General features: G+C 34.4%; 1 protein-coding gene across 6 annotated transcripts in view; it reads left to right on the top strand.

The window, feature by feature from the left end:
- PTBP2 (polypyrimidine tract binding protein 2) overlaps positions 1–16,579 on the top strand; it is a 79,230-nt gene that overhangs the window by 49,796 nt on the left and 12,855 nt on the right. For all 6 annotated transcript variants that reach the window (XM_086717637.1, XM_086717639.1, XM_086717640.1 and 3 more), the window contains one exon: positions 3,917–4,112. In XM_086717637.1, coding sequence (XP_086573763.1) covers positions 3,917–4,112 — 196 coding nt within the window. The remainder of the gene's footprint in view (positions 1–3,916; positions 4,113–16,579) is intronic.

The raw sequence follows: 16,579 nt of genomic DNA on the forward strand, positions 1-16,579 counted from the left end.
GAAAAAAGAGGTCGTTTCCCGAACTTGCTTGCCCCATTATCTTGTAATCCAGATTCCTTGTTAAAACATATACTTTTGATGACTCTAGTAATCTTTCTTCATGCCTGTATCCAGACTGTTGGGTGTACCTAGAGAATATCCTGTAATCTAGCAGTTGATACCAGTTGAAGTTTATCAGCATTAATTACAAATAGGCCCTCTATTCTGCTTGACAAATGTCACCACATTTCTCCAGCATGCTGTCCCATTTTTCACAAAGACTGTATCAGAAAATTAGTCTACCAACTCTCTTCACTCCTCCTTATGAGCTTGCCTACTATTTCTCAGAAAAAATAGAAAGTATCAGATGGAAACTCCCATCAGCTTTTCTCACAAAATCCACTTATACCACACCTATCGTTCTCTTCTAATAAAAGGCATAGATAACTTTAGGACAAGTAAACACCAGATCCTGTCTTCTTCTCCCCTTCAAGAGACTTTGCACTATCGTTCATCCCCTCTTTCTCTTACATTTTTCTCTGTGTTGGCTACTTGTCACCAGTGTCACAAGCATCATTAAATTTCTCTCATTTGAGTGAATTTACCCTGAACTCCACATATGTATCACCCTTTCTTCTCCCTTTTCATTTATAGCCAGACCTACTAAATAAGCTCTCTTTGTTTGCTGTGTATACTTTTTCCCTTTTTATTTCCTCACCTACTATAATTTGGTTTCAGCCCCGATTTACTCAAATTATTCTTCCCAGTGTCCCCAGGATCACTACAGTAGGTAAATCTCACCAGCCTTATTCAGTCTTTACCCTTTAGGTACCTTTGATACAGCGTGAGCCATTCTCTTTCTTAAAATCTTCTCTTCTGGTCTCAACACTTCTTGCCTAGATATGTTCCACCTCTCTTTGTCTCATCATACCCTTTCCCTTCTTTCTGCCTGGGGGACTTCACCTGTTCCCATAGCTCAATTATACCTTCATGACTCTGACTTGCCCACGTGGCTCTTTCTAGCTCAGATCTCTTCTGAGAGACCCAGACTAGGAACTTAGTGGACCATTAAGCACCTTCAGACTTAGTGTGATCAGTTCAGCTCCTGTCACCTACCCACTCAGCCTTTCTTCCCCCCCCCCCCAAAAAAAACCAAACCCTTCCTCACCTGTGTCAGTAAAAAGCTCAGGGTTCGAATTCCATGTCAGTAACAAGCCAGAAAACATGTCTTTTATTCCTCTTCCTTTCATCCTACCACCAAATCTTATTCTCATCCTAAATTTCTGTTGAATCTATCCTTTTGTCTCCCAGCTCTCTTGCACACCACCCTCGTCTAAACCAGGTGTTATTCAAAGTGCTGGTCTCTGATGGTACCAGGAGTGTTTGCTAAAATACAAGTCAGCATACTTCTAGTAGTGTGTTTAGTGCGCTGTTAATACAGATTCTGACACACTCCTTTTCATGCAGAGTGATTTGGACAGCTAGTCCAAGAATCCCAGAAGGCCTCTGACTCACCTCACCACTTTGAGTTCTTCCCCTACACTTATTTTTCTCCCGAGCACTAAGGATGATTCAACATAAAGTCCTATTACTTCCATTCTCAGTGCCCTTCAGTGACTGGCTTTTGTCCTTAGTATAAACTTCTCAGCCCTTAACATGGCTTACAGAACTTTAAAGCAATCCTCAGTGTTTGTCTTTCCAATCTCATCTCTCCTCTTTTAACTAAATTGGAATTTTTTTAAAGTTTTTCCTTTTATTTATTTTAGAGTGCGTAGGTGGGGGAGTGGGACAGAGGAGGAGGAGGAGGAGAAGGAGGAGGAGGAGACAGAGAATCCTAAGCAGGCTCCATGCTCAGCACAGAGCTCAACACGGGACTCATTTGCACAACCCTGGGATCATGACCCAAGCTGAAATCAAGAGTTGGACACTCAAGTAACTGAGCCACCCAGGCACCCCAACTATATTGGACTTTGTAAAATAGCTTGCATATGCTGTATTTTCTCTGATTTCTCAGGCTTAGAACCTGATGTTTCATTTCCTTCTACTGCTTTCTCTTTGTCTTTTTATGTCCACCTCTACCTGTCTTCCTCTTTCAGGTTTAGAAGTCTCTGAGAAGTCTTCCGTAAACTTCCAGCTACATCACATCCCTTCCTTTATTCTCACTACCACACATCAAATTTGTAATTACTTGTGAGATGTCTATATTTTGTTTTCCTATAAGTTCTATAAGAGTGGGTGGCTCTTCTGCTTTGTTCCTAGAACATATATTCCTAGAACATAGCACGGTGTATAGCACATTGTAGGTATTAGAACTTTCATACTGTGTCACAACTCTCCTAGCACTTGCGGGGAACATCACCTGCTGTGCTACAGATCTCTTCCTGTTTTGCAGTCATCCTTGTATATCTCAGTATACTACAAAATGAATTGGTTCTAAACTTTGTAGTTCAGTTGCCACATTTTAATGTTTATTTATTTTTGAGGAAGACAGAGTGTGAGCAGGGGAGGGGCAGGGAGAGAGCGAGAGACACAGAATTTGAAGCAGGCTCCAAGCTCTGAGCTGTCAGCACAGAGCCCAACATGGGGCTTGAACTCATGAACTATGAGATCATGACCTGAGCTGAAGTCAGGCACTCAATGGACTGAGTCACCCAGGCGCCCCTCAGTTGCTACACTTTTATGCTTATTAAGACAATGAAGCCTATATAAAAAAACAGATTAAGAGTGGAGCATTAGTGAGTGTTGGAAAAATTCAACAATCTCTTGAATTTGTCCCAAGGTTCATATATATTTCAGTCCAGTCTTCAAAAGTCTGCAAAAAAAAAAAAAAAAAAAAAAAAAAAAAAAATGCTGGTCTATTACTAAAGTACTATAGTTCTAGATGTATACATATAATGGATCTTGGTCTATGTAAACATCAGGCTTACTCTATTGATCTATTATCAGAAGAACTTGTTTCATTTTCATGATGATTTAGCTAAACATTCTTCATTTCTGAACTATTGTTTTATACAGTAAATGTTTATTCTTCTAATGAAAAATTAATATATTCCCTTGTTCTTTAGTTTCTTCTAGGCTTACATCCAGCTGGAGTAGCAATTGTGATTATATAGGAGCAGGAAAAAAAAACCATAATAATCATAACAGCAGCATGGTCTTTTATAACTCACATTATACTTACACATATGTGATCTTTTGTTTAATCCTCAAAGTAACCTGTGAGGATCATGGCAGCCATTACCATCTTTGTTTTCCAGATTAAGAAAGATCCTGATACTCAGAGAGGTTAAGTAACTTGCTCAGTATGACGTAATTGAATGTAGACTTTCAGCTCTAGAGCCTGTACTCTTCTATTCCAGAGCTTTCCTGGGATGATGTTGGATTTTCTAATTCAAGTTATTTTGATTCAGGTTGAACACCTCAAGTTACGGAAATAATAGTTTTTGCCCCGTTTTATGGGACTTGCTATTATGCCGTATAGTGATACTTACTTGGCTTGAGGCACTTCATAAAATGTGTCATCAAACAAAAGTTACCTTACAAAATTCTAACAATTCTTCTAAGTACTGCCATCCAGCAAAAAATGTGTATAATAAAATTAAAGTATTATGCAGACTATTATGGTATGACTTTGACAGGACTGTCATCCTTGTTTATTTTTTTAAATTATTTGCAGATATTTTGAATTAAAAGCATTAGCAAATGTGTTCAACTGGTTGTATTTTAGATTTAAGTAGCACTTTCTATTTAAAGAAGATAGTATTTGTGGAAACAAATAATGTACAGCTGGGATAACGAAGAATGATGCATGATACTTGGTCCCTTTCCTGGTGGCTTTTATGTGCAGGTCTTCAATATTGGGTTTTATTGTCGAAATCCTATTTCTTGCTAATTTTCATTCCTTAAGACTGCTGATATACTTTATTCACTTTTACAGGCCCTAGATGGTCAGAATATTTATAATGCTTGCTGTACACTAAGGATTGATTTTTCCAAACTTGTGAATTTGAATGTAAAATACAACAATGATAAAAGTAGGGATTATACTCGACCTGATCTTCCATCTGGGGATGGACAACCTGCATTGGACCCAGCTATTGCTGCAGCATTTGCCAAGGAGACCTCTCTCTTAGGTATGATTTTTATTGTCTATACCACTTTTCTCCCATTTTGCCAAATGGGAAAGTGCCTATTAAAACTACAGTAAGTATAATAAATCCTCCATTTTGGAATTTAAGAAATTGTGTTAGGTTATTATTTTTTTTTTATGATGTATATGAATGCTGTTGGGAGAAAAGCTTAAAGTGTTAATTACAGTTCTATCAGCTATATTCCTTTCATCATCCTCAGTTTCTCTGTCAAAATAAAAGAAGAGCTCTAATAAAGAAATACTGTTGAGTTATTTACACGTTAAACTTGATTACACACTGTCTTGGTCTATGTCTAGAGTCTTTGTGCATATTCTTTAGTCTTTAGCAATTCTGATTGCTTTAATTTAGCACTGCACAGAAATGGTGAAAAGTGAACAGGTGAAACATGTAATGGGATTAGTCATATGGGTTTTTTCAATGATATTATAATCTGTCTCTTAAAAAACAATTTAAACGAAGAATTCGCTATGAAAATTTATTCTGGTATTCACATTTTGTCTCAATCATTTATATTTCACCTTGTTCTACAATGGATTTGAGTCACCTCCCATAAAAAAAAACGCAAAAATTTGCAACAACTAGTTGATGGAGTAAAGATGAAGATAATAGGGAATGAAGAATAAGGGAAAATGTTACTTTGTAAGTAAAATGAGTGATTTATAACTTAGGATGAAATTTTAGTTTTATTTGCTGTGTTTCAGAAATTCTTGACATTTGATATTTGTAAGATTTTCTTTAAATCAGAGTGTGTCCATATGGAACCCAAGATTGAGGAGTTAAAAACTAGCTCTTACAGTTTAGTTTGTGTCCCTCAGTCAGAAAAAGCATATTATAATGAAGTAATTCTTATAAATAGATTTATATTTATTGTGGATATGTAACAATGGTGTTTTCCATTGAAAGTGCAGTATAAGTGATACATCTGTGAACAGAGACACCCTAATGCACAAGAGAAGCAGTTGACATTTGAAATTAATTCTGGTGACTTCAGACCAAACTGACCCTTTATTCTAATGTTCTAACACATCTAGCACAAGCCCTAACTGTCTATCATGACTTTAACAGAGTCTTAAGGTTGGTAATATTTTTTTCTGACAGAATCTCTATCACAGTGTGGGCCTACTTTAAGCCTTTACTCCCTTAACTTGGCTTCTTAAATTGATTATTTCGTAATGTACCATTTTAAAGGTAAAGGCAAGAGTGAGACAATGAGTGATACATGATCTTTGATTATAGTCCTTACTGTAGATTCTTCCAATTCTTTACTGATAGAAATGATATGATTTTTACAGAAGAGAAAACATCAACATTTATCGAGTAGCTTCTAGGTCCTAGGCATTCTACTAGGCGCACTGTACAGTCACATTATTTAATCCTTAAAATAACAAAAGCAGATGACGTCTCTTTTTTGAGAAGTTTAAAAATTCACATGGAACTCGTTGAACAATTTAAGGGTAAAATACCAAGAAATTCCAGCTAGTGACAAGCATAGGACCATAACAATCAGTTGCTTGGACTCTTAAGGAGTTTGTGTGTGTGCTCATTTGGGTATAGTTAGATGTGCCTCTGTGTTTGGATTCTGGATGGAATACAGGTTAGAAGTCATGAAGATTCTTCTAGGGAGTTCATCACTGTTTTCCTTGTAACCTCATAGCCCTGATGAAATTTTTTTTTTAAGTAATAGTAAAACATTTTTCTCATAAAAAATATGAAGCACTAGCATAATTAACTTGTGTCTTCCTCTGTACTTTCATTATCCATTTTTCAGGTATTGTGTATTTTTGCACTAAAAGCATATGAGTAAAGTTCACTCCTTAATAAATGTGGCTAGTGTCATCTCTTTCGCTCTGTTTTGACTATTTTAATATATCTTTGTTTCTGCACTCGTGCTTGATAAGGAAAAAGGAAATGTTTTGTAGTGGAAATACGTGAATTCACCTTTTACTAAATGATTTCATCGTTTATCTATTTCAGTGGTTTTGCATTTTGTTATAACTGGGTTTTGTTTAAGTATCCCCAGGTATTTTTTGAATGTTAGGGGAGTTACAAGATTCAAAAATCAGATAATGGAATGGACTCTGATAGTTTTGATCATTTACAAGAGGTAACCACTGTTAATATTTTTGCTCTTATTTTCTATGTAAATATGTATTTTTGTACAAAATTAAAATCACACTGCAGTTTTGTGATATGTTCTAATTGTTATTTTGTAAGAATTTTTTTGAAAACTAATTTTAATATTTTTGAAAGTACCTTTGTTGGACATTGAATCTTCTTCTATACTTTTTATTAGTATATATGGCATGTGACAGATACCCTGTACATAACTTTTTGTCTTTCAAATTATTCCCTTAAACTAGATGCCTAGAGCTAGAATTACTAAATCAAAAAAAGTGTTAAAGACTCCTGATTCTTACTGCAAATTTCTTTCTAGAAAGGTGATATTAAACTAATATGAATGGTACATGAGGCTGGCTGTTCCACTTTTTTTAAATTGAGTATTATTTTTTTGATTTACTGGATATTAATTTGATAAGAATGTGTCAGGTTATTTTAATTTTTTATTATGAGCTAGCTTGTAATTTTTAAATGCTTACTAGACAGAAGTCTCTGAATTGGTTTCTTTCTATTGGGATGTACATGTAAAATGTGTTTTAAGGTTATCCATATTTCATATAAGCTGAGTCTTCAACTTGATTCACACAGTATTTTACACTAGCCAGTTTATAGAAAAATTATTTTTAAATTTATCTCAGTCCAAAGATATCTATTTATCGGACATGAAGTTAATTTTTTCCCCCACATTGGTGGATATTGTCATCTTTATAAGGAGCCACTTACTATTTTGCCTTTTATAGTAGCTTTCAGGCACCCTTTATAGCAACATCCAATATTACTTTAGTAAGGTCATGCCCTCTGGAATGGTAACTAAATCTTTTCTATGTTTATTTGCCTGCAATGATATTTAATGTCAGGTGACTTCAACATACAACAAACTGGTATTGATGGTATTGATCCATTTCCTGCTGAGACTTCCTCAAGCAGTACTTGTTCAAAATGAAATAATTGATAGATGACCCTTTATTTCGAAGATTCTGTAAGAACACAAGTACTAAATATTTTCTGCAAATATTTAGGGAATTCACTTTACCTCGTATAATTTTATATCTAAGGATTTGGCTGAATTTGGAATCAATATTATACATTTTAATTGGTTTATTTTACATAATGGTTTATTAAGACTAGCAGTTATACTTGGCTTCTCTTTTTCTTTTAGTGCTAGGGCTTACAGTGTCTCAGTGTCTCAGAAAATGTACTTCTTTCAAGAAGGGAGACCTAGTGCTTTGTAAATAATTAGAAATCTGACATCTAAATACATAATCACAAGTCCAGCAGACTATTAGTTATTCACGTATTCTACTTCAAAGAACAAGGTGATAAAAATCCTTGAGATTATAAATTGAGACGTCGTTACTATGATCATTTTATCATGTTTAAGAAGTGTATTTAATTTATTAAGGGGCGGATCACTTTTAGAAAAATTGCTAGAAGTAATTTTTCATGATCATGTTGTCTACATTTAAAAATTTAGGGAAGGTACTGTGTACAAAGTACTTTAGAGCTTTCCATGCGTTTTGAGTTGAATAAAGTAATTGTCATCCATTTCTTCATATGGCCTTAATAAAAGGCAATACAAAACTTTTTATAGGAAATCTGTTGATGTCAAAATAATTGATAATTGAGGACCGATCTAACAAACATTTGTTCATAAAGGTAAATCTGTAGTTCTGTAGGACAGTGTCTCTCAAATTTTTCTGCATGTCGAAATCACCAAGCCCTACCCTTACACTGAAAATAATGAGGAGTGTGTCCCAGTAGTTTGTGGTTTTTCAAGATCCCAAGATGGTTTTACTGTGTAGTGGAGTTGATAAATACAGAGAAAAGTTAGTAATTTTTAGATGCTAAATTTAGCTTTTTAGCAAAGTTAACAGAATTCTCAAAAAAAATTCTTTATAGCTATTGAACAGTATTTTAATACTTTGTTTATTCATGCCAAATAAATATATTTTGGCATTTTTCTGCTAGAATGTTGTCTAGCTGTTAAATTGAGGTTTTTTTCCTGTTTGTGATGCATAAAATCAACAAGTAAACTTTAAAATATTCTTTTAAAATTATTTTTAAGTAATTTCTGAAAGCTTTTGTTATTTTCGAATGGGTTATTCATATGGTAGGTTTTAAAAACTTTTTACTATCAAAGATTTCAGTCATCATATACCAGTATAGTGAATCCTACATTCCCATCATCTTGATTCAATAGTTTCCACACTTGTTTTATCTGTTCATCATTTTTTCTATTGTATTTTGAAGCAAATCCTTGACATCATGTCATGCCATCTCAAACATTACCATAATATCTTTAAAATAATGACATTTTCTTACCAAACCATAATATGATTATCACACCCATCAAATTTGACAGTGACTTCTTAATGTCATTGAGTACTCAATCCATCTTCAAATTTCCCCGGTTTTCTCAAAAAATGTATTTTAAGAGTTGCTTTGTTCAGAATATCCTCTCAGGGGCCATACATGACATCTGGTTATTTCTCTTAAGACCCTGGTAATCTGTAGTAGTACTCTCCCTTCATGCCCACCCTCAGATCCATTGACTTAATGAGGAAACCTAATTATTTTGAGAAAGTCCTACAGTCTGGATTGGTGTGGCTCTTTTTTGTAGTGTCATCTTAACTTGTTTCCATGTGAACCAGAAGTTAACTCCAAAAGCTTGATTAAATTTAGATTCTGTTATTTCTATTTCTCAAGGATATTCATAGGAATACTTCATAGGTGTTCTTGTTTCATGTTGTATGTCTATTGGAAGCATAAAACATCTGGTTATCCCACTTTTAGTCATGTTTTAAAATAGATTGTAGTTTAGGTGTTATGATCCTTCATTATATTGATCTAATGGTTTGAGAATCTACCAGTGATTGCTGCCTTAATTTATTCTATATGGGGGTTGCAAATGTTGCCTTCCTCCTCCCCATTCACATATCCCTTTCCATTAATTAGTTGAAAATCTTTGTAGAATTTTCCTTCATCAACTAAGGCTGTTTACCTTATAATTGGTTTGTTCTAGACAGTTAAATTCTTGCATTTATTTACTAGTTTTAGGTGGAAGAAATTGATGCCCAGCTTTTGTTTTTTGTTAATTATTTAAACCAGTTTATGAATGGGTACAACCTAGATTCTTCCCAACTTCTGCTTTAAACTTCAGAAACTGTAGGTTGCTTCTGCTTTAAACTTCAGAAACTGTAGGTTCTGGTAGCCCCAGAGTGGTTTGAGATAATGGCCTTAGCCCAGAGGTGAGCAGTTTTATTTATGTAATAATAATTTTTTATTTTGGTCGTAGCCAGTGGCCCAAAAAAAGAAAAGGGTGGTGGTGGATAAGGACTAAACAGAACTAATTAAAATTTAAATATGTTTCTCCCCAAAAATAATACGTCACCCTAAAATAAAGAACTGGGAAGCATTAGTGTTTCCTTACTAAATACCAAAAGAATATAAATCACTTCTCCTGCAGCTACTTATGAGGGAAAAAAGACCCGCAGATATGAGTGTGAGTTGTTTTCTCAAAGGATTAACATCCCTTAGGTGTTCTTTTCCTTGTATCTGTGGGTATGTGCAGTCTGTCTGTTTATACATTTTTAATATGGTTCTATAAGATATGCAGTAAAAACAAACATCTTTTATGCAACATTGCAATATGCTGTTTCATTAGGGTGATGAGGGGGAAAACTACCCAGACAAATTGGAAATTAATTAGTATGTCTCAATGAGCAATAGACCAATACTCATCTATTTTCTTATAATATATTTAAGTGATGCCCATGTTTTCCCGTGTGTGGTTTTAAAATAAGATACTCATTATTGTCTTTTAGATATTACTTAATAAATTTAGGTTGTTACAGTATCTTCCAAAGTTGAATGCTATTTAGAAATTCTTGTGTGTGTGTGTGTGTTTTTTTTTTTCTGAACCATTCAGTAGCCTCAGAGCTTAGTCTGATTTCATTTAATTATGATGTAGGCCATTAAGTAGACTTTTTTAAAAAGATCCTTGTGGAAAGGAGTCTTTAGGATACTTTATACCACTTTCTAAGAAGTGGGGTCTTTTTGGATGATGGGTATTGACAGAAGAGATCAGCTGTTTTTTTCCTAACACTATTTGCTTTCCCTAGAAAAATATGGCTCCACTGTCAAAATGCCTAGATCTTTTGCGTAATTCCCATGATAGGAATAAATATTTAGAAAATTATTAGTTTAAAAGTAGTTACTTAGATTCCACCTATATTGCTGCAGTTCATTTCATTTATTTTGTAGCAAAAATATTTGAAATACTATGGCTTAGAATGAAATTGTCTGATGCATATGGATACTAATCACTAGCCATTAATTGAATATGCGTTATGTGCCAGGCATTGTTCCTAACCCTTGTGAGTTAGTCCTCACATTGTCCGTAAATGAAGTTAACCCTTAACTGTCCGCCTGCTTTATCGATTTAGAAACTGGAATACAAAAAGATGAGCAGTTTGCTCAGATTCTTATAATTAGTGGGTGGCTGAGGTATTCAGGGATGCTGGCAGTCTGGCTCCAGAGTTCATACTCCTAACAGACAATTGAATAAAATATGCAGTAGATTAGTTGGGCCTCTTAGTCTGACTAAACTCCCCCCCATGGAGTTAAAATAGAATAATGTCATACATATAGTAAATATGTAAGTCCTATAGTTTTAATTTCCTTTTTGTCCCTCCTATACTAAGGTGTTTTGTGTTGCCAAGACATTGGCTTTTTGTTGCCCAGCCCATTAGGTGTTGAACCTGGTTATTATATGATTGCAAAAACCAAAGTATTGTTCATATATCCGTTCAAAAGTGGATCCAAAATATAGCAAACTGAATTTCTATTTTTATGTTTTTACAAAATACACATTAAAACTTAAATACCAGAATCTTAATTTTAGCAAAGCCTGTCTATAATATTCCATTATAAGACTGAATTATAGCAAAGAAGATTCTGGTCATAAAATCAAGCCAAATAACTCATTTACTGCAGACACATTTGCAAGTCATCACCCAACAAAGACTAAGATAATTACAAGTACACACACATTCTAGAAATATTTCCCAGAAATATGAAACTACATAAATCTTTAAAGTGTATTGGTGAATATCATGACATCAAAATTTTTTTAAAAACCATATAATTAGAAAAGCAGTATTTTATCATATTAGACATAAATCATAAATCACACGAGAATATCTGTTCTAATTCACTGTCCCATATCTTTGGCTTTCTCATTTCATTTCTGTCTTAACATCTAAGAAGTAAGAAACTACGGTTGAACATGCCTATCTCCCTATGTGTGCATTCTTAGAAAATGATCCTGAGTCTTTGGATTATTGAACTATCCTCTATTTTCTCAGGGCTGAATTTTTGAAATATTAATTTCTCAGTCTTTAAGATGTTTCTTTTAGAAAAGAAGTAATGAGAGCTGAGATAGAATTAAGTCCCAGAATTGATTGTAGTGTATTGGCTCAAGATTATAGTGAAAATGCTGGATCCTAAAAAATAAAGAGGTACTTGTTTAGATCACTGTGAGAACTACAAGGGATTATTGTCAAGCTCACACAGAAATGGGGGGGCAGGGAACAATGTAGGGGCAGAGCTAGAGCCAGAACTGAAGTTGTCATTTGTGTAGTCTATATTCTTCCCTCTCACCATTGTGTTTTTATGAAAAAAAGGAAAAGGGGAAACAGATGAAGGAAGGGAGGACTTCTGAAATTGGTTGGAAAACCTGAGGGGATTCTGATCTCAATTTTAGACTTTCTGAACTTAAGTCTAGTGGATTTGTAGAGAACTCTTGAAAATAGATGAAGTTGGCTGATGTTAAATAACAAAATGTTTGTGAATCAGTTTTGGGGTATGTTATGTGTTCTGTGTTCACTCTAATACTTAACCACATGAAAGTTTAGCCAGAGTACAAGATTGGATTTATCCAAGTCTGGCATTGAAGAATATCAAAGAAATTTAGGCTACATTGTGAAGTCAAGTCCAGGAAGAATAGAAAGGGCTAAAATAAATAAAGGCCACAAGTGGATTCAGTGGTTGTATGGGGTAGAATTGAGAAAGATGGAAGAATGAAGTCGGGAAAGGAGATTTAAATGTTAGAAATGGATGGCAAAACAAAAAGAAAAAAAGATGTAGCAAGAGAAGTTGCTGAAATGGATTGATGTAAAAATTATCAAAGTAGAAGTTTTAAAGAAATTGTGAGACCAGAGTGTTTGACATATCACAGGGTGATAATAGGGGCTGAGAGAGGAGGAGGAATAAAGCCAGGTGCTTAAAAAGTCTATATAATGAGTGAAAATGTCCCAGTAACCTGATGGTTGTTTTGATGAGAAATGATTTCATGCAGAAGCTGTCTTAATTGATGGTGGTGGGACAGCAGTCTGAAAGAAACACTGGGTGGTGGGGTAGAATGATGAATAATAAATCCTTTCTCTTTCCTTTGGGGCAGGGTTTAGGGAGGTAAAAATGACTTTTTGAAAGGGTTATAAGAGAAGTTCCATGAGGACAAAGCAAGCTTTTAATTAAAAAGTTTCTCTAAGGAACACGTTGAAAAAGAAAAATTTGATTGTTAATGATAGAAAAGAATGGATTCCAGCAGGCACAATAAGGAATTGAAGGGTAGGTTTGTAGAAGAGGAGGCATGGATTGAGGATAGAATAGCGTCTCTCATTTTTGTCAAAAGCAAAATTTTTAGTTTCAAATCAGGAAATAAAATGTTCTAAAACCTCCCTCCCCACCGAAAACCCAATACTTTATGAATTAGAAGGCCCTTCCAATATACTGTGTTCAGTAGTATGTGAGACTTAAAACTACCAGATGTCCTAAACAGGGTAAAGAAGTAAGACCAAGAGAAATAATTTAATGGACTTTGGATATAAGTTTTAGAATGGGAAATAAAGGGATAAAACAAATTGTGCATCCTTAAAAATCATGGGTAAAATAATCCTAAGGACAAGTCAAGAGAAGCCTAAGGGGATGAGACATGACTAAATGTATTAGAGGATCTTGGAACAAAAAAGAATATTAGATGCACACCAAGGAAATCTGACAAAGTATGGACTTCAGTTGATAATATATCAGTATTAGTTGATTAATTGCAATAATTATACTAACGTAAAATGTTAATGGGAAAAGGAAGTGTGCAGGTTATATAGGGACTCTGTAGAAGCTTCAGTTTTTCTGTAAATCTAAAACTGTTCTAAAATAAAAACCTTATTAAAAACCATGGATAAATTTGTAAATGATTTAAAGGAAGTTAACAAAAAGGTTAGTTTTTTGGGGCAGCTGGGTGGTTCAGTCAGTAAGCATCCGACTTCAGCTCAGGTCATGATCTCACAGTTCGTGAGTTCAAGCCCCACATCAGGCTCTGTGCTTACAACTCAGAGCCTGGAGCCTGCTTCAGATTCTGTGTCTCCCTCTCTCTCTGCCCCTACCGCACTCACACCCTGTCTCTCTCATAAATACATACATACATACATACATACATACTAAATATAAAAAATAAAAAAATAGGTTTTTTAATTCTTCTGGGCAAGATTAAGGATGTCTGTGTGACCTTAAGATAAATAAGTAATATCACTTCATCCCACTGGACTTTGAACCTGTATCATATACATGGCTGTGTGTTCATCCATTTCAGTGGTGGAAGGGTTAGTAATGTGTCAGAACTAACATGAGAAATCTATAAAATTGCTGAGTCAACTCAAAATATCTGGGTGACCCACCTGATGAAGATCACTTTATATGAAAAGGATTCCTGTTACACCTTTGTGTGGCAGTTTATGAAGCTCTTTGACATTATTTTATCCTTATAACAATCCTAGAAGTAGAACAGGCATTTTTATGTCTCACCATGAACATGTGTCAATATTTTTTTCCAGCATACCTGCTGCCATAGCTAAAGATGTACATTATTAAAATTAAAAGTATTTCTACAACTAGAAATAATTTGCTGGAGCCAATGTATATAACATGTTTTATGTAATTTTTATGAAGGGGAGATTGTAAATTTGTTGATTTACAACTAGGAGTTAACATTAATATAAATATACAGAATTATTTTTCAGAATTTATTGTGTAAATAAATAGTGCATCATGAAATATTTTGTAGGTTTTATTTATTTTTATTTTTACTTTTTTTAACGTTTTATTTTTTTTATTTATTTTTGAGACCGAGAAAGACAGAGCATGAATGGGGGAGGGTCAGAGAGAGGGAGACACAGAATCTGAAACAGGCTCCAGGCTCTGAGCTGTCAGCACAGAGCCCATTGTGGGGGTCGAACTCACAGACCGTGAGATCATGACCTGAGCCGAAGTCAGCCGCTCAACCGACTGAGCCACCCAGGCGCCCCAATGTAGGTTGTTTTTAATGTAGAAGATATTTAGGTTAAACCGAAATTTTTTTTTCCTGACTGATAGTAATTTTTCAGAGAAGAGTGTACTGAGAAATTAATTGTAGAATCTGTCGTTAGAGACTTTAAAAGTCCAGTAAAAACTCAAGACTAATTCCAGTGATTTTAGAACTATGTAAAGATGGCTTAAGTAAGCTTTTGTATCAGCCTGGGGGAGGATATAGTGGAAGAGAACTACTTGCTAGTGGCATTAAAGACAGACTGCCCTCATCTCTTAAAGTACTCTTAGGCCATACCCTGGGCTACCTAAAATGAAGAAAGATGATTTGGCAGAATAACGTTATCACCTGCCATAGCACAGTGGCCCAGATTGGTGATAAATAGAAAAGTGGGGAGACATATCATTTGGATAGTAGTAACAGCAGTGAAGATCTCAACAGCTTACATTCCACTTTTTGTTTCCTGTTACCTCCGTACTAGAAGGAGGTAGTTGCATCTCCTTTGAGCCCATTTTCTCACTAGAAAATTAGCAGTCTTATTTTCACCAAAGTGTAATGTTGTTTGTTAAAAGATGGCATTCCCTGGCATTTAAAAAGTCTCTCAGATCTGTCACACTAAAAAAAGACTAGACTTTTTTTTTTCAATTTCCATTTTAAATTAATTTCTGTTCTCTTTTAATTCTCAGTGATCATTTTTCCATGATAAGTCTTCATGTTTTAAATAATGTGCCACCAAGTTACTCCATTATAACATCCAGATTTCAATAAGAAATGTATTTCAAAAACCATTATGTCTTGAATGAAGTTTCTTTGAACAAATTTTCTATCACCTTTGAGTATATTGGTGAAGTTTTCATTAGATCATTGAATTGTATATTGACATTGTAGAGGTGTATTTCAGAAGAAGCTTTTTTGAAAAAATGAAATATTAAGCTTAGACTGTCATGTTTAGATTTATATATTGAATTTAGGTAGATTGATATTTTATATTTCATGAATTAATAATATTGCTTCAAATGTCAACAAGGAAAGATGAGTAATAGAGGACTTCAAACTTAATCCTGGAAGTGTCAGTACTGTGTAATCTATTGCATGTCTCATTCTTTTGTGTGTGTGTGTGTGTGCACGTCTATCATATGTTACAGCATTTTCTTTTTTGGAAGTGAATTCTTTTTTTTTTTTTTTTTCCAATTCCTTATTTATTGATAACCACAGATGTACAAAGCATCATACCAAGAATACATGGCAGTGGTTCACAAAATGTTTAGAGATCTCTGGAGGCCTCTTAGGGTTTCTAACAAAGTCCAAACTATATATCCATAACACTACTAAAATGTTGTCTTTTGACTTATTCTCACTAGCATACATTGCTTTAAAGGATAATAGAATATGTGATCGTGTATACTTGTTCTTTTTAAAACAGTTCTTGGCTTTAATTTCTGATATGTTAAATACAACTCATTTAAAAGCTGTTTGTATTCTTCAGTAAATTTTACGAGTATAAAGGGGTCCTGAGACTAAAAGAACATTTTCATTGTGGGATACAAAGTTTAAGACTATTCTAGTAGATAAATAGTATTTTAATGAACAAGATGGCAGTGAAGAGTAGAGATGTACAGGGAAGATGCTAGGGATTAGGTCATTTTTATATTAATGTTGGTAACTAATTCTTCAGTTAAATTTTTCTGGCTTAGTGGGCCCTGAAAATTGTTTCTTGTCTGGTAGAATTGAAAAACCAGAAATTTAGGTGATATAATTTTTTGTGAAAGGAGCTGCTTTCAGATGTCTTTGATGGATTTAAAAAAAAAAAAAAGTCTTTTATTCCTAAAAGGGAATTTGAGGGTTGATATTGACCTCTTCTGCATACCATGTATTTTCGATAGTATTTGTTTTGGGCCATGGACTGGATCCCATTAAGACCAAGAATCTTAACAGAATTTTAAGTTACTTTTTCCCCTGAAAAGTAGCC

The sequence above is a fragment of the Puma concolor genome, chromosome C1 (genome assembly GCF_028749965.1).
Source record: "Puma concolor isolate L17-30 chromosome C1, mPumCon1.1.hap2, whole genome shotgun sequence".
Lineage (NCBI taxonomy): Eukaryota > Metazoa > Chordata > Mammalia > Carnivora > Felidae > Puma > Puma concolor.